The 26,944-nt window shown below is 43.9% G+C and overlaps 2 protein-coding genes and 1 long non-coding RNA gene across 7 annotated transcripts in view; 2 read left to right on the top strand and 1 right to left on the bottom strand.

The window, feature by feature from the left end:
- IKZF4 (IKAROS family zinc finger 4) overlaps positions 1-15,649 on the top strand; it is a 30,419-nt gene extending 14,770 nt beyond the window's left edge. The window contains exons 3-9 of one of the 5 annotated variants that reach the window (XM_031941206.1): positions 3,459-3,534; positions 3,693-3,797; positions 4,860-5,120; positions 5,988-6,155; positions 9,148-9,297; positions 10,061-10,195; positions 11,694-15,649. In XM_031941206.1, coding sequence (XP_031797066.1) covers positions 4,880-5,120; positions 5,988-6,155; positions 9,148-9,297; positions 10,061-10,195; positions 11,694-12,454 — 1,455 coding nt within the window. In that variant the 5' untranslated portion in view covers positions 3,459-3,534; positions 3,693-3,797; positions 4,860-4,879 and the 3' untranslated portion in view covers positions 12,455-15,649. Of the gene's footprint in view, positions 1-3,458; positions 3,540-3,692; positions 3,798-4,859; positions 5,121-5,987; positions 6,156-9,147; positions 9,298-10,060; positions 10,196-11,693 lie in introns of all 5 variants that reach the window. The other 4 variants (XM_031941207.1, XM_031941210.1, XM_031941208.1 and 1 more) reach the window with 4 other exon arrangements.
- On the bottom strand, positions 13,990-16,703 carry LOC116419694. Its single transcript, XR_004229983.1, has 3 exons — positions 16,478-16,703; positions 15,371-15,544; positions 13,990-14,071 (listed from the first exon to the last, which is right to left on the bottom strand). It is a non-coding gene; the product is annotated as an uncharacterized LOC116419694 (long non-coding RNA).
- A 109-nt stretch (positions 16,704-16,812) lies between these two features.
- On the top strand, positions 16,813-18,372 carry RPS26 (ribosomal protein S26). Its single transcript, XM_003772157.3, has 4 exons — positions 16,813-16,905; positions 17,205-17,382; positions 17,757-17,887; positions 18,271-18,372. Exons 1-4 carry the CDS (start codon positions 16,903-16,905, stop codon positions 18,304-18,306), a joined length of 348 nt encoding a protein of 115 aa, XP_003772205.1. The 5' UTR covers positions 16,813-16,902; the 3' UTR covers positions 18,307-18,372.
- The last annotated feature ends 8,572 nt before the right edge of the window (positions 18,373-26,944 follow it).

Genomic DNA, 26,944 nt, shown 5'->3' with positions numbered 1-26,944 from the left:
CCCAGAGGGCAGTCTTGGGAAGGGAAGGCAAGCAGAAATGGTACAGACACATTTAGTTGTGCTCAGTGGTTTTGTGAATTCACAGATGTAGTTAGGGTCCCTAAAAGGGCACAGGACAACAGAGCAGAACATGCCAGGAGCCAGAATGTTATTGGTCCCCTCAGCTGTTGGGAAAGAGGGCTTTGTCTTCACTAGCCCTTAAGAGAAAGACCTCCCTTTTGCTGGAGAAAAAATAGGGGCAGGATTGCCCATGTTTATTGCAGGGAGTGGCTTTGGCCCTGTCCTGGAACCTCAGCAGCTGCTCTGTGTCCTGAGTCCTGTGGCATCTGGGGCCTTAGCTTCCTTAGCTGGTAAAGGGCTGGCTGGCCTGCCCCTTGCGGCCCCCTCCAGCCCAGCAGCTCTGTCTCTCCCTCCTCCCTTGCACACACTCCCTGGATTCCCAGGTATTTGTTGAGTAGTTGTTCTTTGTCTGCTGGGCATGAGGGCATCTGCCTCCCCCCGCCCTCTCAGCCCTCCTCGCTGCCTTGGGAAAGAGATGCTTTAGCCTCAGCGCCCCCCATTCTTTCTCCCTAGCCTTTTCTTCAGTCATACATAGACACACCCCCCCCCCCCCCCCCAAGCCGAGCACTTCTTGCCAGCTGCAGCTGTGGGCCCCTGCTCACCGAGCTGTTTGCTGCTGGTGCCTATGAAATGACGGCGGTTCCCCTCACTTCCAGGAATCCATGCTTCCTGGAAGGTGAGTGGCTGGGCTCACCCCTGCCTGCCACCCAGACGCAGACATGCACACACCACCCGCACTCCAGCACCGTTTCCAAGGCGGTGGCTTGCGCTTGCACCCTGGGGTCTCACCAGCAAGGGAAGGATAATGTAAGTTCAGGCAGGAAGTGGACAGAGGGAGGGGGAAGGGGGTTGCTGGGGCTAAGGAGCCAATTCAGAAACAACTCCGGAGCCTCAGGAAAGGGAGAGGGGTAGAGAGAAGGGAGGAGGGAAGGGGGAGGGGGCGTTCCTTGCTATGCTTGCCAAGGATGGGAGAGGGCGTTTGGCGTTGCTAAGCAAAGACAACGGCTTGAGCCGCCTGAGCTAGTGGTGACATCTCGATTAGGCCTTGGGGACACAGATGGAACTGCTAGGGGTAAAATGCCAAAGCAGGTCTGGGTGGGATAGTGGGAGAAGGGAACCTGGTTAAAGGAATAGGGACTGTACCAGATGCCTCAGGTTTGAAGAGGTAGAGGGGGCTTCTTTCTCTTCCCAGCCATATCCCCACAATGGGTGTGGGTGTGGATGTGGGAAGCAGGGAGCTTGGCATTTACCTTACTTCTTTGGAGCAGGCCAACTGCCCCCTATCTTAGAGCCTCATTGCTAAGAAAGATCTGCCAAAGTGAAGGCCCTAGAAGATAAGTGTGAGGATTCAAGGTTTTCTTTAATTTCCTGACTGCTTCTTAAGAACAGATACCATTGGAAGTGGATGGGGGGAAAGGCAAGAACAAAATGCTAGCTTTTCTTGAATGTAAAACTAGATAGCCTGTGAGCTCCTACTTCCCCTAATCCTAAAATATGAGTCTTAGAATATGATTCTGATGGCTAAGAAGCCAGCCTTATTGTGATAGCCTTGTCCAGGAACATTTCTCTGGGATATGAAAATAGCCTCAACTTGATTAGTTTGGAGTTTCCAGAAACTTAGGATATTTGAAATTCCCTCCCCTGAGCTCCTGATGCCTTGAGGTGATCTGATGAATTTCCCAAAGCTATCTCCTGTTCCCTCTACTTCCTAGGAGGATTCAAAGTCCATGGGTTTTCCAGATTGATTCCTAATTCCCGAAACTAATTGTTTCAGGTAATTAACCCTTCAAAAGTTAATTTGAGTATAGAACAATCTTCTGATACTCACCAGGGAAGAAATGGATGAGAATATTCTTTATTTCATTTTTATCTTAGAGACATTAGCCTTATCTATCCAAGGGCTTCATGAACTGGCACCATTTGGCTGTTAAGGGAATGCTTTGTCTTCATGCTCAAGTCTATCTAAGGGGAACACAATCAGAGCCAATGATTTTTAACCAAAAATCCACGGACATTTTCTAATAAGTTCACTAATCTTTGTGGAGTCAAGCCCCATATCTCTCTTCTTCCCCTGTTAAGTTGACTAGGGCAGTCTCATTTTAAGTAAATAAATAGTTAGACATAGGCCCTTGTAGAATAGGAATTGTTTTGATTTCATCTTTTTCCCTACCTCTTAGCACTATGTCTGGCCATGTGCTTATGAAATGCTTAATGTTTGTTATTTTAAAAGGTTAAGACAGACCCTTTTTCTCACTCTTCCTCTCCCCAAATTCTATATAATGCTTCAGTTAAGGGAGTCTGAGGATAGAGGAGAGGACCCATCAGCCCACAGTGCTGTATATATGTGGTTGTGTTCTTATCTGATGTTCTCAAAAGACAGAAGCTATCCCAGAACAGGGAACTAAGTCTTAGGCTATGAGGTATTTTTTAAAAGATCTAAAGATAAAGAATTCATATTTATTTAATGCATTAAAAGCTCACAACAATGCTGTGACGTTAAAGTCTAGGAACCTCCAGAAGTTGAATAGAGAATGAAAAGGGGGACTTTGATTAAAAAAAAAAAAAAAGATTCTGAATGATTATTTTCTCTTCATTAATTGGAGCAACAGAAGCATCTCTTACAGGGAGAGGCCTTGAATTTTCTTGAATTTGTAAGCAGGGATGGATGGTCCAAATCCTGGCCTTTTTAGAATTCAGTCCTTACTTTGTGAGAATGAGTTTTTTCACTACAAAATATCTGGATAAAATAATAGCTAGATTTCCAGACTGGGGACGTTACAAGTTCTCTTTGCGTGTCTATATAACGGGTGTCTGTGAATGTCAGTATAAGCATAGAGCTAGATCTATTCATAATTGTCTGAGTATCTGCACATACCTATAACATGTATATCTAGATATATACTTCTCCTCCTCCCAAATTAACATGGTCCTTCTCTCTTCAGGAAATCATATAATCTGGTTACAAACACACATGAGACTAAAGAATAGTTGTATAAAGCAATATATCAATCTGCAAATCCAAACCAGTAGACCATAGTACAAAGTGAGTGTGCAAGTGCTTAAGGGACACTAAGTAGAGAAGTGAGCAGAATCAGGTAGAGCCCCTCATAAAAGGAAGATATCCTGGAAGAGACAAGTTTTAGAATTGGGGTTTGGGAGTCCAAAGATGGGTCTGTGCTTAAGAAAGGCAGAATTTTTAGTCCTCACCTAAGAGGTGGCCTGCCCATCACCTCCTTTAAGATGATTTCTCATGACTGGGCAATATATGTGGAAGTAGCTAGAGAACCCTGTAGCTGGTCTTTCCAGAAGATCTAGGAGGTATCTTTGGGATCTATTGGGGGAGACATTCCCAAGAAAATGCCTTACTCCTGAGGCCCCTATTTGTCTCCTTTCCTCAGCTCTCCAAGCCGCAGTCCCACTTCGCTTCCTGTGGGTGTCAATTGATGATGCTGTTCTTCCCCTCAACCTTATAAAGTGAGGTAGAAAGGGCCCCAATCATCCTGTTCCCCTGAGGTCTGAAGGGTACACATGTGGCTCTCTTCTCAGTGCTGAGGGACAAGAGGACATACTGAGTGCTGGGTGATATTCCTCTAGCTTCCCCCATTAACCGTGTTCTACTTTGTCTCCCCAAGGTAGTGGGGACTCATCTCTGGAGAAGGAGTTCAGTGGGGCCCCAGTGGGGCCCACTGTGAGCACACCAAATAGCCAGCACTCTTCACCCATCTGTTCGCTTAGTGGTAAGTATCAGCTCTTCATTCCCACCCCGACCCTAGTCACATCCCTGTGTCAAACATTGCCATTTATATTCAGTTCTGTTTTTCTTTTTGTTAGGGACTATTTCCCTATTATCTTTTTCCGGCTTCTATAATTCTTTTAAGAACATTGGGGAGCCCAGTGTCCTTGGTTCCCCTGGTTTCTGAAAGGAGAATGCTTAGTCACAGTTAAGAAAAAATGAAGTTAAACTCAATATAGATGAGGGGTGGAAGATGTGCACAATGATTAGGGAACTAGAACATGTTTAAGTGCTGAAGAAACTTCTTGATTCTATTAGACAAATAGAGATGGTGATGAGGTGTTGTGTTGGAAAGTTGGTAGAGGGTGGAGGGCTCTCCCTATTCACCCTCACTGTCCTGTTCAGGTAGAGTCCTTGTTACTTCCCCTTCTCAACTGGCCTTGGATCTCTGACATTCTCTAAATGACTGGAATAGTCAGGAATGTAGGTCAGAGCCAAAGTCAAAGCTCTTTCTCCCACAGACAGCTCTTTTACCCTCCTTACCTTTAGCTTTATTGAGAAGAGGAATGGGTAGCGGGTGGGAGGATAAACTGGGTCATATATGTCTTCCATCTATATTTCTTTCCTCCCTTGCTCTTCAATCCACCTACACCTTCCCTTGGCCCTCACCAAATCCTCCTAAGACCAGCTTGCCATCAATGTCTCTGACTGGCTTTTTGCCTAGGGCTGAATCGGACATCTTGCTTAATGATAGAAAAGCTGTTGAAAGGAGTTCCATCTTCTTTAACACACACATACACACACACACATTTTTCTTCTCCTTATAAGAGAAGACATCTTACCAACTCCCAATCTTTTTATTCTTGGAGCTTAATTACCCAGTGGGTGGATTGTATAGAAAAAGATATTCCTGGCCTCAGCAGGACCAGTTGCTCCTCACCATGGCTACTGTATACTCAATACTGATGCCTCTTGAATTCTCAAAAATCTGACCAATTTCTTCTGTACTGGACCTAAATTGTTCCTCTTTGCTTTTCCTTGTCCTAACAAAATGTTCATCTCTCAGGTAATTCCATCAAGGTGGAGATGTACAGTGATGAAGAGTCAAGCCGACTGCTGGGGCCAGATGATCGGCTTCTGGAAAAGGAGGACAGTGTGATTGTAGAAGACTCATTGTCTGAGCCCCTGGGTTATTGTGATGGGAGCGGTCCAGAGCCTCACTCCCCTGGTGGCATCCGACTGCCCAATGGCAAGCTCAAGTGTGACATCTGTGGTATGGTCTGCATCGGGCCCAATGTACTTATGGTACATAAGCGCAGTCACACGGGTGAGCAGAAATGGGGCTCCTGGGATAGTCTTTGGAGTGGGATTGCAAGTGGGAAAAGGAGAGTGTTTCTTGGGATCTTTTCATAAATGATAGCTGTGAAATAGCTAAGGAGTTATTGGGAGGGGGGGAAAGCATTGATCAAGAAGGGTACTAGGGGAAGCCACAGTGAGGGGTAAGGTCGAGGCAGGAAAAGAACAAGCTTTCCCATGACTTATTTCAAACTGGCAGAAAGGGGAACTTGGGCTCCCAGCCTCCCTTGCTCCTTTGTGGTACCTATCTCATTTATCACAATGAGAAGGTGGTGATAAGAATTGTTCCCATGAGGTTTGGGGGAGGTCCTGTGTTGAGACCTCAAGGAGTGTCCTAGGGTAAGCTAAGATTGGGATTCTTGGGTACTGTTTCTGGTTCTTACAACCCTTCCTAGGGCTTCCGTGCTCCCGTTCTCCCTTCTATTTCCCCTCCCCCACCTCCATTAATCTCTTCTCCAGAAATGGACATATGCCTTCACTTCAGTGCTTCCCCCCTGGCTTCTAAGACAGAGGAGGTAATTTGGAGCTCAGACATTGATTAAAGCCAAAAGGCCATCTTGTGCCAATGCTCTTGGAGAGAGACGCTGGACTGCCTCTCCCCCTCCCTCCCATAAATGCCTGGCACCTATCCCTGCACCATTACACTATTAATGCCCTGAGAGAGACTCTCCCAAGAAGTAATTTGATAAAGCAGGAATTCCTAAGGCACAGTCCTGCCTGGCACCATAGACCCACCTTGCCTATTAGAACAGTGTTCTGAGCCAGTTAGGTGGGGGCTCGAGTCTGGCCTTAAAAACCCTCTCCCTCCCCTCCCCTCTGGGGTCTGTCTCCCTTGCAGGTGAGAGGCCCTTCCACTGCAACCAGTGTGGTGCCTCATTCACCCAGAAGGGGAACCTGCTGCGCCACATCAAGCTGCACTCAGGGGAGAAGCCCTTCAAATGCCCCTTCTGCAACTATGCCTGCCGCCGGCGAGACGCTCTCACTGGCCACCTCCGCACCCACTCCGGTCAGTGAGCCACAGAGAGGGGAGTAAAGGGAGGGAGGGTTGCATCTTGGAACTACCTACTCTCCTCTAGCTCCAGTCCTACTCCACACAAGGCCCTATGGCTCAGTCAAATAATATGAAATCCCAGCCATACAGAAGAAATAGGAAGTTTGCTCTTTGTTTTTAGAGAGCCAATAATTTAGTTGGGGGAGAGAGGAAGTAGCAAAGCTTGAAAAAAAGCAAACCTAAAACCTTAACATTTACTAAATTGATGGTGCCTTGTATCTTTGCCCTTACCTCCTGATCCACAGAGCCCTTGTGGGAAATTTCAGGGAATATTTAGCAAGACATTTAATGTCTACCATGAACTAAGCAGAAGAGCAAAGGGGAATAGGAGGCAATGGTGGTGTCTCTTAGCTGTCATCCTCTCTGGTGCCAGAGCCATCTGTTCCCCATTACATCCCCACTTCTGAGCCCTGGGGGAAACCCATCCTCCCACCCCACCTGTTCCAACTCTTAAGCCCCACAGGTGTTAAGAGGCCCACCTTTGGTTCTTTAGACATTTACTCAGGATATAGGAATGATTTCTAGACCTTCTCCTCCATTCTTTCCTGTTTCCCATAAAGGTCCTCCTAGTTTGGAAGGAAAAGAGAGCAGGTAATCTACCTATAAACTTCTGCCTCTTCCCTCTCCTTAGGTCAAGTGCAGGGCTAGAGGGTGGCAAGGGCTCAGGATCTGGAATAAATTGGTGGGGGCCAAAGTAATGTTACTGGCCAGCCCAGCCTAGAGAGAGATGCTTGGTATTGTGTGAATCCAGGGAGCAGGCTGCATTTCCCAGCCTCCTCGTTTAGTGTGGGACTCATGGTGTACACAGAAGACCAAAGAGCTGTTGAGAAGGTTCTGGGGAGCCTCTCTCTGAAAACTTCCTGATGTTCTGTCTTCTAAAATTCATGGGGTTAAGATGGATATGAGAGAAATACGTTTGTCATTTCGCCAACCCAACTGCTTCCTCCTTGTTCTTTCCTCAGACCTCTGACTCTTCAGAGCTCTTCTTCACAGAGTTGGGTGGGACCTTTTCACTCCAGGGTTGGGGCAGCAGATACAGACAAAATAGTCCCCTACCTAACTTCCTAATCCATCTGCTACAAAGATACCAAGCAGTTACCCTTTGCCCCTTGGATCCTGTGTATTTCTCCCACCCAGGGAGGTCTGCACTTAGAAGTGAGTGGGGCTTAGATTTGAAATGGGAAGGAGGAGTGGAGAGCCTCCCCCTGCTGGTTTGAAACAGGTTGTTTGGGCTCTAGGCTTAGGGACAACTCACTGCAGAGGTGGGACGGGCTGGGTAGGTGTGGAGACATTTTCTCTTGGGAGATGTGTGACTGATGAGCAAGAGCAGAAACAGATGTTAGACAGAGTCCACCACTGTGGAACTATGCCTTCTCAACCTTCACAACAACCAAAAAGGTGGCTCTTCCCAAGGCCTGAGCAAGTTGCCATTGGCCTGAATAGGGAAACTAGGGGCCATCTCAGGGATGGTTTTCATCTCATCCCTCAAATGCTAACATTTCTAGAGTGAGAGCAGAATAGCTGCAGACCTGAGACAGCCCCTTTTCCCTCACTGTGGGGGAGACCCACCCTCCTAGCGATGCTTTCTCCTGGCTTCCTGATGACCTTTATAGAGGAATCAGCCACATACCCTCTTGGGCCGCCTTCTGTAGTGGCGATGCTTTCTGCTTACAGTGATGTAGTTGTGTGTATTGCTTTCCTGGCTCTGCTTCCTTGGCTTTACCTCTGTTCATGAAAGGCTTTCCATGCTTACCTGCATTCTTCCTATTCATCATTTATTACAGCATAGTAACATTTCATTACATGCAATAACAAAACGTTCATAATTTCTTATATAAACTTCCTTCCCCTATTCACACACCCTTCTCCTTTTCCCCACCCTTTCCCTTCAGCTCCAAGCTCCCTCATGTTCTCTTTAAGGATAGAATCTAGACCTATAATTTCAGTGACATAGGGAATCTCAGGTAAGATTATCCTTTCAGGTTTACCAATGCAGCTTGGCACATACAGTGCCAAGTGTAGTCTTAGAAAGTTGCCTAGGGCATTGAGGGATTAAATGACTTATCCAGGGTCACACAACCATGTGTGAGGGGTCTTCTTGAAAACTGAAGTCAGCTTTCTGTTATACCATGCTGCCTCTTTAATGGAACCTCTAATACCTGATAGTCACCAAATTCCTTTTACCTATCCCCTAAGAATGTTAATATCTAGCCTTTAAAAAGAAAACTAACCAGAGTAATTATATAGTTTCTCATGGGGTGAAGAATCATGTTCTTTTTTCACCTTCTTTTTCTTCTTTGTACTTTTCTTTTAAATCCCGCATTCTCTTTTTATCCCTTCCCAGTTCAACCTCGGTATCTATTAAGGACACAGATTCTTGATGCCTTGATATTTCAGAAGGGGATCAGTACAGAAAACTCAATCTAAAAATGGAAGTCAAACTAGGAATGGAATGGAAGGGGGCTAACTCCCCCTTGATACCCCACATAAGTCCTGAGGGCTTTTAGTTGCCCAACCCAACATTTCCCCCTCAACAAAAGCCAAAGGTGCTTAAGTGAGAAATCCCCTTTTCTGATAAACAGCCGCTTTCAACCATCCGCCCTATAGAAAGGTTAAACCACAGCCTGGGGCCCCAGGTTCTGATGCCCTGGGGTGTGGCCAGCCTGTCTACCAGAGGACTTTGTCCCTGTTCTCCCAACAGCAGCAGCTGGCCAGCAGCTCCAACCCTATGCTAACTGGCAAAAGGGTCCCTTTTCCCTGCTCCTGCTTTCCTATTATTATTCTTGGTTCCTGGGCATGTGTTTGCCTATAGCAGGTGAAAAAGTAAAGCTTTGAAGTCAAATTTAGGGTCCTCTCAATGCCAGATATTGAGGGTTTATTCTTTGCCTTTCTGTGGATCATAAATGACCCTAGTACTTTTTCTTCTCCATCTCACCCCAACCCCTAGTCTCCTCCCCAACGGTGGGCAAACCATACAAGTGCAACTACTGTGGCCGGAGCTACAAGCAGCAGAGTACTCTGGAGGAACACAAGGAGCGGTGCCATAACTACCTGCAGTCTCTCAGCACTGAAGCTCAAGCCCTAACTGGAGCACCAGGTAGGCCATAGGGAAAGCTAAGAAAGGCAGGAAGAAAGGAAGATGCTGGTTAGTGTCTCCCTGACCAAAAGCTTCCATGGGAAGAGTCAAGGGTGATCACATCAGGGAAGATACCAGGCCACCAACATCCCATCTTACGTGCAGAGCTTTCTGGGTATTAGGTGCAATGAGAGAGCTGGAGGAGGATATCTATTTGTGCCTTGGGCCCTTTGGGAAGTGATTGGTAAAACCCATGAACCCTTTTGCAGGAGAATGCCTTTAAATATACAACATCATATAAGATTACAAAGGAAATCAATTATATTAAATTATAGTGATCAAAAACTTTTTAAATATAAGATCATAGACCACCAGTTAAGAACCCCTGAACTAGAGGAAGGAGACACAATCCTTACCCTTAATCTAATAAAGGAGCCAGAAAAAATTTAGACAAAGATGAGTGCAAACTATGTTGGGCAAGATGACCTCTAATACATCTTTCATCCCTGAATCCATGCTCCTCTATATAAATATCTAAAAAAGTACTGGAGGAAAAAAGGGAAAGAAAGGACAAAATACCGAAAATATTAATAGAATGAATTTTAGATAATGGCAAGCAAAACACTGATAACTTCTAGTCACAAAGCATGTATAGTATATTTTGGTCACTGTCTTTTTCCTGGTCTTTAAAAGTTCTCTGAAGCAGGCTGTCCCTGTCCTGTTAGTACAATTCTGTCCCAAACTGATCCTTTTTCCTCCCTTCCTTCTTCCACATCTCCTCCAGGTGATGACATGCGTGACCTAGAGATGGTGCCAGATTCCATGCTACTACACTCATCCTCTGAGCGGCCGACTTTTATCGACCGTCTGGCCAACAGCCTCACCAAACGCAAGCGCTCTACCCCCCAGAAGTTTGTGGGTAAGACACTCAAATGAGTGAAAAGGGTGGGGGAAGGTTTGTAGAAATGTTAGGGAATAGTTCTCTGTTCCCAAAGCCCTTCTGAATTGTTGGAACCTGAGATAATAATAAAAAAAAAAAACCTATACAGTGTTTGAGGATTTGCATGGAATCATAACTAAAGTACCTGTCCTAGCTGTGTCTTCTTCCTTTTCCCTCTATATCAGCTCTAAGTACAGACTTTCAACCAGCTCTGCTGCTAATGTGGCCATATTTAGATAGCACAGTAAATAATGCCAGGCTTAGAGTCTGGAAGTCTTGGTTCCAAGGCTTGCCTCAGGGACAAACTAGCTCTGATTGTTGGTGGGTCTATGACTTCTCAGTGCTGCAGGAAGCCCTCTCAGATTATGAGCTTCAGAGCACTGAATAAGAAAGACCTGCATTGGTAGGGGGAGCTTCCTCACTTGGAAGGTCCCTGTACCAATAAAATCACAAGACCCAGTCCCAATGCCAGAAGGTTTGCAAATCATTTGACAACTCTTATCTTATCTGGTTCCCTCCACCCTTCCAGTGAAGGATGATTATTATCACCATTTTGCAAATGAGGAAACAGATTTTGAAGATAAATGGCTTGTTTGGGGTCACACAACTAGGAAGTATCTGGGGCGTGACTTGAACTCGGCGCTTCCTGATGACACCTCCCCCTGCCAATCCTATCACACTTTCCACTGTGCCAGAGGTGTCAAATCCTCAGAGGCCTGAGACAGATTAAAATGTAATTGGGAAATATTTAACACAATAAATAACAATATACTAGAACTGAGATGATATTAATATGTAGTTTTCCAGTCAGCATGAGACCCACAGGGATCTTTCTATATGGATTAATGGTTCCATCTTTGGACACTGTCCCCTCCCCCTTTCCCTAATGTACTTCCCTAAACACAGCTGTCCTGGGAGCAGAGCTGTCTAGAAAGAATCCGTGTCTGTAGCTGCTGTAGGTGGAAAAAAGAGAAAAAACAGAACAGCTAGAACAAGAAAGAAGGAAGTCGGACTTCACTGGAAGTATCTCAGCAGTCAGGAATCTGATTCTCCTTCCCTGGAGCTTTTGACAGGGAGCAGAGACAATCCATCTATATCCTGGCCCCCCACAGACCTTAGAAAGAGGGAGTCAGATCATGGCTGCCCACTCCCATGGCCACCTCACTTCTTCATACCTTTGTTTCCTTATCTTCTCTTAAAGGAGGGAGTTGGACAATATGATCTCCCATGGTCCTTCTTGATGTAGATGGCATGGTCCTTTGATCTTAGAAAATAATCTACACTCACATCCCTACCTTAAGATCCTAGACTCTGGTTTGAATAAGAACCCCATTTAAGATCCTGAACTCTCATGGATGGCAGAACTAAAAGTGGGCCTCCATGGGCCTGAATAGAACACTCAAATAGCCCACAAAGAAATGCCACCCTTGGGATGTTCTCTGATTTGGGGGCTCAAGTGCTTTCTCCTTCCTTGCAGGTGAGAAGCAGATGCGCTTTAGCCTCTCCGATCTCCCCTTTGACATGAATTCAGGTGGCTATGAGAAAGATGTGGAGCTGGTTGCACACCATGGTTTGGAGCCTGGCTTTGGCTCACTAGCCTTTGTGGGCGCAGAGCACCTGCGCCCACTTCGCCTTCCACCTGCCAATTGCATCTCAGAGCTCACACCGGTCATAAGTTCTGTCTATACCCAGATGCAGCCCCTCCCTGGCCGACTAGAGCTGCCTGGAACCCGGGAAGCCAGTGAGGGGCATGAGGACCTGGCTGATGGGGGTTCCCTCCTCTACCGGGCTCGGGGTCCTCTCGCTGACCCTGGGGTCTCCCCCAGCAATGGCTGCCAGGACTCTACAGACACAGAGAGCAACCACGAAGAGCGGGGTGGGGGAGTTGTAACCACTCCTCAGTGTCCCTCAAATCAGTCAGCCCCTGCTCTGGTTATGGGAAGCCGGCCCAGCCCTGCCTACGCCAAAGAGGACCCCAAGCTGCAGGAAGGGCTCCCCCGGAGTGCTCCTGGCCCCGCCAAGGATGTGCTACGGGTGGTGGGTGAGGATGGAGAGCCAGTGAAGGCCTTCAAATGTGAGCACTGCCGAATCCTCTTCCTGGACCACGTCATGTTCACCATCCACATGGGCTGCCACGGCTTCAGGGACCCTTTTGAGTGCAACATCTGCGGCTACCATAGCCAGGACCGGTACGAGTTCTCCTCCCACATTGTCCGAGGGGAACACAAGGTGGGCTAGTGATGTCTGGCCTTCCCTCCAACCCAGTCCTTCCTGCTTTTACCCCTATCTTCAGAGGTGTCCAACCCTCTCTTCTTACCCCTGCCTCCGCTGTCCACTTTGCAACCTGACTAAGTTTTGCTTTTGTAGCCTGTCACACAGACATAATCCCTGGCTGCTTGATTTTACACTTGACTCCTCGCCATTTCTACCTTCTCCTTTATGCCAGTTGCCAAGCTGATTTATTTAAGCATTGTGATGAAACAGGTCTTCTGTTTTTATTAGTCCTTTTTTTTTTTTTCAATCCCTATGCCTTCCCATATTCACACTAAGTTATTTAGTAAGAGGGTTCTTGCCCTCTATAGGAAAAGTCTATCAGAGAGCTGCCATTCTTCACCCTCATTCTCTTTTCCAGCCCAAGCCTAATTTCCCTTTCTATCCCTGCTTCCTCCACTTCCCTAGGACAATGGGGTGGGAAGCTCTCTAGTGTTTGAAGGGGCATTGGCCTCCTACTGTCCCTGATCCTTACCCCTCACTTACACTGCCAGATTCCTCAGTTCCGGTGCCGGTGCCTCCTGGCCCCACCCTATATAGCTCTGTGGCATTATCTCTCCTCTCTGGGACACCCCTACTCTGGCACTCCATACCTCTCTGCCCTCTCACCTTGGGCAGCTTGCACTGTTCTTGAATGAATGAATGAAGGATTCTCTCACTTAGGGGGGAGAAGAGGGTTGACAGTTCACTCCAGGGCACTGTGAGGCTCAGAATCCTCTCACTTGTTCCCCTAATAATATGAATACTCTGAAGCCTGCATTTGCACTCTGGGTCTCCCACTAGGATGTGATGGTCCTCTCCCTTCAACCTCATAGGGGCTGTTCTGGTCCTCCAACCAGTCTGTGTGCTTGGTGGGGGCTTTCCTCCACTTGGGGCACTCCAATTTGATATCCTCAGAGGGTGAAAGCTGGGTCTGCACCTTTTTCTGTCTCTAAAGCATTGGGGAGTAAAAGGTCCTCCCCCAAATTAGAACTAGGGGACAAGGAGAAAAAAGTTTCTTCTCTTCCTTTCAATACTTCTTTAATTGACTCCTTCACCCCAGAAACCTCTCTAGGCACTCAGGGGCTTTCCCACCACATGAAAAACCAGTTAAGTCTATTGCTGCCTAAAGACAAGGAGAAGACCCAGTCCTTCAGTCTTGCTGCCTTCACCCCTTCCCAGCAGGGATTACCATCCCATTCTTGAGCTCTGAGGTTCCATCCTCAGGGTCAGTGGTCATAAGAATGAGATGTTTCTTTCCTCACTTTTAATTATTTCAATATAACCAAAAATGATTGCAGGGTGGGCATGTGCCCCTGCCCCTACCCTACCCCTGCCCCAGGGAGAGTAGATCCAGCACATCTGGACCAAGGGCTTGCTTCACTGCCCCCTTCATGCCCGGTGCCAAGGAAGCAGGGAAGGAGGGATTCATTTTCCTTCTGGTTGCTGAAGCATGCTTGGCTGTTCTTGTTGGTCTGGGAGATAGGTGAAGGCCCCTGGGAAGGGGAAGCATCTCTATGTACATGGAGTCCCAGCCCAGGGCCACAGCCACCTGGCTCTCTTGCTTCCTTGAGGTTCAAACCAAAGGCTGTTTTTTTTTTTTTTCTATGTTAAAGAAAAACAAAAACAAAAAAACAAAAAAACAAAAAACAAAAAAACAAAAAATATAACACAACCACCTCACAAGTTGCAACACTTGGTCCTTCTCTCTTTCCTCTCACCTTTCTCCTCCAACTCCCACTCTTCTTCCCACAACCTCTTTCCTCATTGCCTCTTCTGCCTCTTCTCCCTTTTCTCCTTCTTCAGGGATCTCTTGTGGTCCCAGGGAAGGATGCTGCAGGGTTGGCTGGGGGAATAGAACCCAGGATTGTGGTATTGGGCCTTTGAGAGGAATCTGTCTCATCCCCATGTGGGGAAGAGATCCTAAAACAGTTTTCTCCTCTTCTACCTTGAGGTCTCCTTGATAAGACTCAGAAAGGTGTAGAGTGGAGCATCATTGTGAAGGAAATGTCTGTTCCTCCTGGACAATGTAGCAATAAACAGATGCTGCCAAGGTCAGGGAGGTGGGAGGTAGGGGAACAAAGACTGGAGTAGAGGAGAAGGATGGAAGGATCTGTAAGGGAAATTTATTTCTAGCAGGACACTGTTCTCCTACCTCCCTACTCTACTTTTGCAGAGCAGATTTGGACATTGAGCCCCTTTCTACTTCCTCCCCTTTCTTAAATGGGAACTACTACAGTATTCTGCTTGTGATAGTGACTCCCCATAGGAACTATTCCTTCCAGGGAGATCAGAGCCTTACGGTCCTACCCACATCCTTTCCCCATTCTACTCTAGCAAACCTGTGGTCCTCTTACCCCTAAAAATTCAAAAGAAAACAAAAATATCATGTTCTGAGGCTATTGCTATGCCCAGGAGAGTGGAGACGTTGGGGCTGGGAGCAAGATAAGATTCTTAAGTAGGGGAAGAAGGGGACTCCATCATTTTCCAGATCATCACTGCACTTTAACCAGGGTCTTAAGGACAAAGCCCTACTTCCCCAGAGTCTCCTTGGCTCTGGGACCTCAAATGTGCTTACCCCTCCTCCCAGCTCCTTTTGTAAAAAATTAAAATTTTAAAAAAAAGAAGGAAAAAAAGGGGGGGAAAAAAACCCTGAAACTTTATGTGGAAGAAAGAGGTGTTTTCTAACAAATTCAAAAACAACAACAAAACCCTTTCTAAGCAGATACTTTTCCAAACCTTTGGGTTTTTTTTTTCCATGTCTTGTCTCCAAGCTGTGGAGGGATTTTTGTAACACTCCTAGCAGCTTCTTTCCTTGTGTACATATTATATATATATATATTTTTAATCAGACATTATGATGGACAAAAAAAAAAAGAAAAAAAGAATAAAGTGCAATACCACCTCTGTCCTCTTTCCCAGGGTTTTCATTTGCATCCTAGACTTGGTGTCTTTCTTGATTCCTGTCCTCTCTCCTCTTCTGGGTCCCCCTTACTTTTTTTTTTTTTTTGAGAGTTCTTTCCCTTCTTAAGGGGAGTCAAACTTGCTTTTGAGACTTAACTGCGAAGCGTTTTGTATCTGTAATATATTGTAAGTAAATATTTGTGTAAGGAAGAATATACTACTGTAAGTTTTGTACTGTACTGGCTGAAGGTCTGTTATAAATAAACATGAGTAATTTAACACCTCCTGTCTTTTCAAACTTCCCCTGCTTTGCTGTTCTGGAGAGGAGGGAAAAGACTTTATCGATATGTTCGTCCTTAGATAACAAGCAGTTTGGTCTATGCAACAAGAGTTTTGGGAGAGACTAAGCAAGAAATACTACCCAAAGGAAACTGCTGCAGCCTGAGAGGTTGACTTTAAATAAGTCAGGATGGGCTCTGGCGCAATCAAGAGTTTTTAAACCCTGGAATGGGAGTCGGAGAGAACTGTTCCTTGCTGGATTGCTTGCTCTCAGAAGAGACTTCTCGGTCCTTTCTGCCTCAGAGCGGGAACACGGGAAGCCTGCGAATTCGCCCAGTAACAGGCCAGCCACCGCAGACAGCGCGGCCGAGGGAGGCCGGGAGCCAGCTGCAGGAGGCTTCCGCCGCACCCGGGAGGGGGCTCACCAGCTTCGGGGCAAATTCCTCAGCTCTGCGGTACCGAGAATCTACCGAGTGCGGAGAGGAGGAGCAGAGGAAGGCGGGAAAGGGTTTCGGAAGAAAAGCGGGTGCAGTGAGGGAGCAAGCTGCCCGAGGGGAACTTTTCTCTCTCAATCCGGGAGTAAGAGGGAGCCCCGGACATTAACATTATACTAGCAAGGGAGTCTTTTTTCCCGTGGTGGGGGTGGGTGGGGAATAGCTTTTTCATCATCCGCCCTTCTGTCTCCATGGAGACTGAGACCACGATGAAAGACGGAAGGGACCGAAATGCAGGATATGCAAGATAAGGTTCCTTGGCGGCTCCCCAGGTTTGGGGAGAGGCCCAAGGGTCACCTCTGAACTACATCTCCCATCGCGCATGTAGGCTTACCTGCGCATTCAAACTACAATTCCCAAGAGGCAGTCTTTCATGTCGACTTAATTTAACCCGCGGACTATAACTCCCGGCGTGCCCTGAGACACTACAGCTGACCGGTTACCCTTCCCAGCAAGCGCTTCTGGGAAAGTCAAACCTTCGCGGAGCCTCTTGGGAAAGTAGTTTTACATGTATTCTTCCACGAGTAACGAAAATAGTCCCTCGGGGTTCTTTCTCTAAGACGAAACCAACGCTGGAAACCTCTTTTAACCCAGGGGATTGGCCTCTTAAGGAGTAAGGCCTTTTGTTGAGTGAATCCTGGGATTGGTTCATCTCTGAGAATAAACTTTGTCTGCGCGCATGTGTTAGCGCATAGATCTCTGGGTATATAAGAAGCACGGACGCGAAGCCGGATCCTTTTTCGGCTCCCGGCTTACGAGATGGTGAGGAGACAACGTGGGCTTGGGGGGGGTCTCTGACTTTGGGGAAGGTATCGCAGTGGGGGGATGGGGAAGTCCCCGAGCCCGTGGAAAAGGGGAATGGAGAGACCGGGCTCGGGCCGACGAGGTGGTACGTTGGACTAGGGAGGAAGGATGGGAGGGCCGGACCCTGGCGGGCCCAAGGCATAAAGTCGCTGGGCCCGGGGATTGGCGCGAGCTTGGCTAGTGCTACGGAGGACCAGGTAAATGTCTGAGGAGGGACCCTGGCGGGGCCGTGTGACTCTGTCCCTCCGTTGCTTCAGACCAAGAAGAGGAGAAACAACGGACGCGCCAAGAAGGGCCGCGGCCACGTGCAGCCCATCCGCTGCACCAACTGTGCCCGCTGCGTCCCCAAGGATAAGGCCATCAAGAAATTCGTGATCCGCAACATCGTGGAAGCGGCGGCAGTCAGGGATATCTCGGAGGCCAGCGTCTTCGACTGTAAGCCCCGCCGGGTGTGCCCCCGAACTCCCCGAGAGCCTTTCCCCTTTCCGTAAAGGCGGGGGCAGCTGAGTGCAGGGGAAACGAAAAGAGCCCCGAAGTTGTGACGGGGCCAGGCCCGGTCAGGCTTTGGCTTCTCTTTAACGGAGCAAAGGGAAGTTGGGAGTGGGCGCCATTTTTCCAAGTTAGGCCACAGCTAGCAATCTTGTAAGGGGCAGGGTAATTCGTGTGGCTCTTTACTCCCAGTTAATGCCGGAACTGGCCAGATTTCTACCTAAAGCCCCTTTCACCGACTTGGCGTGTTAAATGAGATTGGTGTGTGCTCTGGAGAGCCTGACGCCTCCGGAGGGGGCTAACGTTTGTTCTCTTCCCAGCCTATGTGCTGCCCAAACTGTACGTGAAACTGCATTACTGTGTGAGCTGCGCGATCCACAGCAAGGTAGTGAGGAATCGGTCCCGGGAGGCACGAAAGGATCGGACACCCCCACCCCGCTTCAGACCCGCTGTAAGTCTTAATGGGAGCGAGAAGGGGGTAGGCTGCGGGGATGGCTGGCAATTAGAGGTTCTAGTAGGAAAAGGCCCCTGCTCAGAGAGGGGGAGTCCAAGAGGGGACATAAAAGAGAATGAAAACAAGCTTGTTCAAACTAGACTGTATATAAAAGAATATGGGTCCTTTTTTTTTTTATAAATCTCATGATAATACCTTCTAATGGTAGACATTTTTCAATTAACCAACTCTTGACCCAGTATACAAGCATTATTTACCCTAAGTAACATTTTTTTTCCCTATTGAGGTCCTGAAAGGACTATTTCTGCTTTCCACGGTGGGGAAATTCTAGGGGTAACATTTTTCCCATGTTGCTCACAAACTCTCTTTTATTTTTCTAGGGTGCTGCCCCCAGACCCCCTCCAAAGCCCATGTAAAGAACTATCTGCCCATCAACATTCCTGAACCAATCAGAGGAAAATAAAATGGCTGGTCTACCCTAAGTTGTGCCTAGTGTATCTGTGGGTTAGGGGGATTGTAAACTTGTAACTTAAAAAAAACTTGTGTCCTTGGCACAACCTAGTTTTCTAAAGAATGTAGTTAGAACAACAACAGGTGAGAGAATCAAACTTGATAAATGGTTGGAAGGCTGGGATAAGATTTGTGCTTGGATAGCTGGGAGATTTTATAAAATGTCAAGTACCGACTCTGTTTGACCCTGAGATACTCAGTTTGTTTTACATATTATAAATACTAATTATGAAGATTTTAGTGCCTAAGTGTTCTTGGACTTGTGATTGCTTGACCAGAAGCTCTTAGATGGGCTCTTGGGATTTGGTGAGCAACTAGAAGGTAAGATACATGAAGCCAAACGGGGAGGGATGGTGGTAGTGGAGTCGATGACATTGACATGTTTGGATATAATAGGGGCTTGGAAGAGTGGGGGGAGGGCAGAGTAGATTAGATTGATTACCATCAGGTGATAATTTGAGTATTTTTAATGTTTCCATTTGCCTTTCTGTAGCCATATCAAGCATATATTTTGGCACAAGGTGATATATTAAAAGATTAGAACTTCAAATGTTACATAAGAGCTCAGGAGCATTCAAAAATTTATAATTTAATTGAACTCAATAATTGACTTGAATTGTTAAGTTTTTGAGAATTCTAGTTGTTATGAAGCTTAATATGTTAGTAAAATTGGCTTCCTTTTGACTTAACCTGGATCTAGAGCAGGATGAATACCTGCTGAACTGCCATAATTATAAAGATCTGTGTAATTCACAGCTGTGGAATGGTCCAAGATAACACTTTTTGTTCTTAGTTCTTGGGTCCCGGTCCCTAGTTTGTGAAGATTGTAGTGAGACAGTGCTGTTATTAAATGCCTCTAAAATTTCCATTTGGGCCACAAAAACCCTTGGTAGTCAGGAAGATAAAGTACTAAGACTACCTGATATAATCCCCAGAGAACTAATCTTTTGCTCCAAATTGGATATCTATATTGTGAAACCTTTCTACAAAATGTGAATTAAAAAGGGACAGTAACCTTTTTAGAGAGAGGAAATACTTATATCAAATATGTCAAAAAAAAAAAATAAAAGTAGTCATTGAGCACAAAAGTGCAAGAGTTTTCCCTAACTGCTGCACAAAATGGGAAAGACATAAGACTTAAATAGTCAAAAGACATGTTGAGGGGGAATACGTGGTGCACAATCACTAGGATATTGGAGAAAGTAGAAAGTTGATCTTGTGGACTGTAATGTGGTTGGAACACAAAAGTACTGAAAAGATGAGTTGGGGTCAGGTCACAGCCTTTTTAAAATGCCAAGTATGAGAATTGGAATAAGGGAATTATTTGCTTGCTGAGAAAGCTGTTTGATTAGAGTAAGGAGATAAATAGACCTCTTGGGATATGAAGCAAGATGGGAACTACAAAGAGAAAAACATTTGCATTATTGTGTGATGACTGATACTTGATGTCATGATCGTAAACCTGAGGAATATAAAAAGAATGGATTTTAGAGTAAGAATTGAGTTAGTGTACATGTTGGTTTTGAGCTCTCTGGAGCATCCATTCAAGATGGTTAGGAGTTTTTGCTCCGGAAACTAGCTCTGGGAGTCCTTAAATACAGCTTGCTGAACTGAGGATATCACCCAAGAGGTGACCAAGTATGCATCTACAACTAAGGGATGTTGTAGTCCATTCTGTAATGGAACAATTGGCTAGGAGTATTGAGAACAGTCAGTGCAGAAAAGGTGAGAAGCCTGAAGAGGAAAAGGTAATCGGATGTCAGGACATTGTGACTTTGGAAATGTCAGAGATAGTTCAGATGCTATTTCACATGTTTTGAGGGCAGATATAATAGCTTTCAGGCTGGTGAGGGTTTTATAAGGAAAGGGAGGGAAATAGTAACTAAGAAGGTGGTCAGTGGGTTACAGCCTACATGCAGGGCATCATCCTTAACTGGGACAGTTCAGGCCCTCCATAGGCAACTGAATATGGAATAAAGAATGGGAAACCTCACAGGGCTATGAACAATATCTTACTACTGTAAGATGGCCTCTTTTCACGCTAATGCATAAGGTGATGGTTGGGATTGTAAAGCGGTTGACAGGCTAAGGAAGTAAGAGTAAATGATAGAATTTAAACTGGTCAACTAAAGGAAGTAGACTGGGAAGAGGGAAGGAAAGTGAAGTCTGGATGGGTGAAATAACAATGTTCTTAAAATACAATGTAGTGTCACAGAATGTTTCATAATACAATCTGTTACTCATTTTTGGACTTGCTCTCATTCTCACCATCATAAATGAATGAATTCACTTCTAGTTACAAGTATGCTGTTTGTTATAATGACATAATTTCATCTTTACCTATGCCTTAACCTGTAAACCTTAAATCTTTAACATGACCTCCAATCCTTCCATCCTTATGGACTTATTCTAGGAGACATCCTTATTCCTTAGGATATTCATCTAAGAATACAAGGAAACTTTATTATCTTAAGTTAAGGATACCAAGTGACATAAGTAAAATGAGAATAGTACATATGTGGAGAGGATGTATTTAGATTTTTTTAGAAAATCAGGACATGATACATTTTATTTTGGTTAAGTGAGATGCCTAGGAGGGCACGATTTAAAAAATTCTTTTAAAAGTCATTTTTCCTTTGCCCAGTTCCTCCTAGAAAGTATAAATGATTTGTTGGGAGCCTTTTAGGTAAGCAGGGTGAGGTGGGGAAATGATGTGCCCCAAAAAAAGGGATCTGTTGCTTAATACTGCCTCCTTAGAATTACAATTTACTTTCTGCTCTGCTGCTATGGAAAGAACTCTCTAAAGTCACTAATGTACGTCTTTGATCATTGGGCAATATGATGTTGCTAGGTTTAAATTTGGTTCCAGACATTTCACAGTAACTTCTCTGTCATTCCTTCATCAGAATGTAAACACCTACAAACCAAGATTGAAAATTCAATAACGATTTGTTAAGTGCTTAGGCAGTGCCTTGTACATACTGTACATACTCCAAAGGTATTTCTCTCTTTTAACATCCCTTTGGTATTCAATCAATTCCCATGCCTATTGGCATCAGTTATCACAATTATCAGCACTTCCTGACTAAGCTACTTCGTCACTCTAGACCAATTTAGACACCAAACCCCAAAAAGCTTGTTATTGCCTCTGATGGAGGGCAGGGTCATGTACTCCCAAATCTCCATTTAAAGAGAAGACTCAGATTCCTTGTCTTTCACCTGGCTGTATTACTTTGAGAGTTCTCCATTGTGTATTCCAGTGGGTACCTTCTCTCCTGCTCTCCCTTCCTTTCAGTTTCCTTTTGTGTGTTGTAATTTGATTGTAAGTTTTTTGAAAGCAGGAGTTGCCTTTGTATTTAAAATACCACATGTAAGTATTAATCCTTTGTGACCTTGGGCAAGTCACTTAACCTCAATTGCCTCAGCAAAAAAAAAAATATCGACATCTAAGTATACATATCCAGCCTCTGTTGAAACTTTTTCCAACCCCCTATACCTCCTCCCAAATTCTCTGGATATTTTTCTTGTGTAGCAGCACATCAAAGACACTAAGGGAATTTTATTGGTGAATCTACTCTAATAACATTTAAGTTCATATGATATATTAGGTATTGCAAATATAAATGACAGGGTCCTTCCCTAAACATTTTACTCCCAAAAGTTATACTCTAGATAGGCAAAACTTGACTTTCTCTGTCACCAGAGGTCTAAAGCCTTATAACTTTCCACAAACATTTGCTTCTAGTTAAAAGAATTGTTACTTTCACTGGAAGATTTTATTTATATGCCTTTTCATACTTCCACTATATTTTGTTCATTCAGATTAATAGTCTACTAATTGGTCTCCTGGCTAGATATCTCTTTAATACCTTTATTTTTTTTTTTGACAATTGGCAAAAATCCTTTTTTCCTTCCTTCACAAAGAATGAAAATATTAAGGATCTGCCCCTCCCAAACATTTCTGCACATCTAAAAGAAATATATGTATGTGACATCTGTCTGGATGGATATCTAGTATACTGGTCTCATCAAAGTAGATTTTAACCATTTACAATTGTGATTAGTCATTGTGTTTGTCTTTAACAATATAACTTTTTAAAATTGTAAGTTTATTTTATTTTTTGCAGAGGCAATTGGGGTTAAGTGACTTGCCCATGGTCACTCAGTTAGGAAGTGTTAAATGTCTGAGATCAGATTTGAACTCGGGTCCTCCTGACTTCAGGGCTGGTGCTCTATCCACTGTGCCACCTAGCTGCCCCTGTAAGTTTATTTTTAATATACATTGCTTTATGAATCGTGTTGGGAGAGAAAAATCAGAACAAAAGGGAAAAACCATGGGAGAGAAAACCAGAAAACAGTGAACATAGTGTTTTATATTGAATTTAGATCTTTTTGTGGATGCAGATGGCATTTTCTGTCCAAAATCTATTGGGATTGCTTTGAATCACTGAACCTTTGAGAAGAATCAAGCCTTTCATAGCTTGCATATTCTTGCTATTATGTATAATGTGTTCCTGATTGTGCTTATTTTGTTCAGCATCAGTTCATCTAAATCTTCCTAGGCCCTTCTATGATCAGCTTGTTCATTTTTTATAGAATAATAATATTGCATCACAACTTGTTCAGCCATCCTCCAATTGATGGGCATCCACTCCCTTTCCATTTCTTTGCTACCACTCAAAGAACTGCTACAAACATTTTTGCACATGTGAATTCTTTTCTATGATCTCTTTAGGATACAGATCTAATAGTGGCACTGTTGGGTCAAAGAATATGCACAGTTTTATAGCCCTTTTGGACATTATTTCAGATTGTTCTCCAGTACGGTTGGATCATTTCACAATTCCACCAACAATGTATTAGTGTCCCAGTTTACCCACATATCCTCAACATCTTTTATCTTTTCCTGTCATTAACAATAACTTATTGTCCTAGTTCTGTTCACTGCATCAATTTACACTCTTGAGTTTGTTTGAAACCATCTCGTTAATTTCTTAAGACAATAGTATATACCATTGTTGGTGGAATTATGAACACATCCAACCATTCTGGAGAGCGGTTTGGAACTATGCTCAAAAAGTTATCAAACTGTGCATAACCTTTGACCCTGCAGTGTTACTACTGGGCTTATATCCCAAAGAGATCATAAAGAAGGGAAAGGGACCTGTATGTGCACGAATGTTTGTGGCAGCCCTCTTTGTAGTGGCCAGAAACCGGACACTGAATGGATGTCCATCAGTTGGAGAATGGCTGAATAAATTGTGGTATGTGAATATTATGGAATATTATTGTTCTGTAAGAAATTACCAACGGGATGATTTCAGAAAGGCCTGGAGAGACTTGCACGAACTGATGCTGAGTGAAATGAGCAGGACCAGGAGATCATTATATACTTCAACAACGATAACTACATGATGATCAATTCTGATGGACGTGGCCATCTTCAACAATGAGATGAACCAAATCAGTTCTAATAGTGCAGTAATGAATAGAACCAGCTACGCCCAGCGAAAGAACTCTGAGAAACGAATGTGAACTACTACATAGAATTCCTAATTCCTCTATTTTTGTCCACCTGCATTTTTTATTTCCTTCATAGGTTAATTATACATTATTTCAAAGTCTGATTCTTCTTGTGCAGCAAAATAACTATGGACAGGTATACATATATTGTATTTAACATACTTTAACATATTTAATATGTATTGGTCTATCTGGCATCTCGGGGAGGGGGTAGGGAGAAGAAGGAGTAAAATTGGAACAAAAGATTTTGCAAATGGCCAATGCTGAAAAATTACCCATGCATATATCTTGTAAATAAAAAGCTATAAATTTTTAAAAAAGACAATAGTATAATAGTATACCATCATTTATATACAATAACAATTTAGCCATTTTACAATTAATATATACTTCACTATTCTTTGCCAGTTCAAGGATTATACATATGTATATCCTTAGAATTTGTTTTGTATGGGATACTAGATGGCTCAGTTGATGGAGCATTGGTTCTTGAGACCAGAATTTCAAAACCAGCCTCAGATACAGGTATCTCTGTGATTCTGGGCAAGTCGCTATAACCTCTTATATATACAATCTTAATCTACTGGAGAAGGAAATGGCAACTACTCCACTATCTTTGCAAAGAGAACCTTATGGACAAAATGAGACAATTGAACAGAAATGAATCCATCTCTCATCCGTCCCCACTCCCTCCCCCCAATTCATCCCCTCCTATTTCCTTGAGTGAAATGTATGTATACAGAAATGTGTGTATGCTTCCCTCAGTTCAGATTAGGGTGAAACTGTCAGCTGCTCCCCTCTTCCCAAACATACTCCTGGCTGGTAATAACATTTCTACCTGGATATCCTGGTTATGAAATACAATTTTCCCTAACTTTCCCTTCCCCTGTTAATGTGTTCCTCTCTATATTTTTAAAGGATCATTAAAACAACAACCATTCTAGGGTCTTACATCTAATAAATTCTATAATCCTTGATGATGGGATTCAGAAGATACACTTGAATTGTTGTACCATATTAAAGTGTTTATCCTTTAATCCCTTATTATTGTGCTTGCCTTTATATATTTCTCTTAATTTCTCCATTTGGATTTATTAATTTTCATATAGTTCTGGTTTTTAAATAAATACTTGGAAGTTCTGTTTCATTAAAAGTTCTTTATTTCTCCTATAGAATCCTATATATTCTTTGCTGGGTAATTTATTCTTGGCTATAACTGTATGTGTATGTGTATCTCCCCTTTGCATTCTGAAATGTGATTCTAAGCTCTGTTTTTACAATGATGGCTGCTGAATCAACTGATCTTGACTGGCTTCTCAATATTTGAATATTTTCTTTGATCTGAAAGCTCTGGATTTTGGCTATCATTTTCTAGTGGTTTTGTTTTTGGTGTTTCAGGAAATAACTGATAGAGTTGGTTTCCATGTTGTGCTCTGGTTCTAGGAAATCTGAGTAGTTTGTTTTAAATTTTCTTGAAATGGTTTGTCTGGGTTCTTAGTCATGGCATTCAGTCCCATGATTTTTTTCTCCATCTGTTTTCCAGGTTGTTTTTATGTTTCCTGTTATTTCCAGTTTTTGTTATGAAATCCTTTCTTGCATTTTTTTTTCAGCATTTTGATTGTTTTAAGATTTCTTCTTGTCTCAATCATTTGCTTCTATTTTATCCATTCTAATTTTTAGAGAAGCTTGTTACTTGAGCAAGATTTTCTACCTTTTGTTCCAAGCTGTTTTATTTTCCCATTCTTTATTCTGTAGCACTTATTTCTTTTCAGAAATCCTGATTCTATTTTTTAAAAAAATTTTATTTTTAAAAACGTTGCTTCATTTTTTCTAGGAGTTCAAGTTAAATCAACTTGGATACAAAGTTGTCTTTGTCTGAGGTTTTTGGAATTGTTTTCTTCTGTGTTTTGTCTTGTATCTTTGTTACCATAATAGATTTTTATAGTGAGATGCTTTTTCTTTGCTAATTCCAACTTTCCTTCTACCTTTGGATTTAATGTTAAGGTACTATTTTACACACTTTAAAATTTTTTATTTTATTTTATTTTTTTTGCTGAGGCAATTGGGGTAAGTGACTTGCCCAGGGTCACACAGCCAGGAAGTGTTAAGTGACTGAGGCCAAATTTGAATTCAGATCCTCCTGACTTCGGGGCTGGTGCTCTATTTGCGCTACACCAACTAGCTGCCTCCCCGTATTTTATGCACTTTTGGAAGAAATATCTGGGCTGTCCTAGTTGCTATTTTCTTAGGGTGTTGAATGTTTAGATTCTTAGGCTCTCTGGGAGAGCTCAAGCTGTGGACTTGCAAACTTTTAGTATTCTCCAAGTGATCCACTGATTGTGAGCAATTTGAAAATTGGTAAGAAGGAACAGGAAAAGTAAAACAATGAAGTTAGAGAGAAAGGATTCTACAAGGACCTGGCCCATGACATCTGTTTGAGCACAGTGCTGCCTGCACTAGGTTCCTTTCCGGCTATTTAGGAATCATTACAGAATTTCAAGACTTCCTTATGTTTGAGATTCTTACACTGGTTATTCCTGAAGGCTTCAGACTGGGCTAGGAGCTGGAACTGAGATCTAGCTATGATCCTGGTGTCTGAGTACTCTGTGGCATAATTCCTAGCTAAATCATCCCTGGTATTCACATGGAAACCTTGGTAGAAAAAAAGACTTGAGTTGACACTTTTCCCACCTTGTTTTCTAGCTCTAGAGGAATTGGGATGAGAGAATTTGCACTTTGGGTTGGGGGGGTGGCAACTGGGGTTAAGTGACTTGCCCAGGATTACACAGTATGTATTAAGTATCTGAGGCTGTTTTTGAACTCAGATGCTCCAGACTTTAGGGCTGGTGTACTGTACTATCTAGCTGCCTCAGAATTTGCACTTCTTTCTGCTACTCTGCCAGCTCTAGGTGCACCCTTTTCAACAGTTTCACAATTATTCATTAGCATCTTTCTAAATCTTGAGTCTGGTTTTGATGCTTGCTCAAAAGCTCTTTTTTTCCTTCTTAGTCTGACAAAGGG

Source organism: Sarcophilus harrisii, chromosome 5 (genome assembly GCF_902635505.1).
Source record: "Sarcophilus harrisii chromosome 5, mSarHar1.11, whole genome shotgun sequence".
Lineage (NCBI taxonomy): Eukaryota > Metazoa > Chordata > Mammalia > Dasyuromorphia > Dasyuridae > Sarcophilus > Sarcophilus harrisii.
Note: the sequence above shows the minus strand (reverse complement) of the source record. Positions and strands in the feature narration are given on the sequence as shown.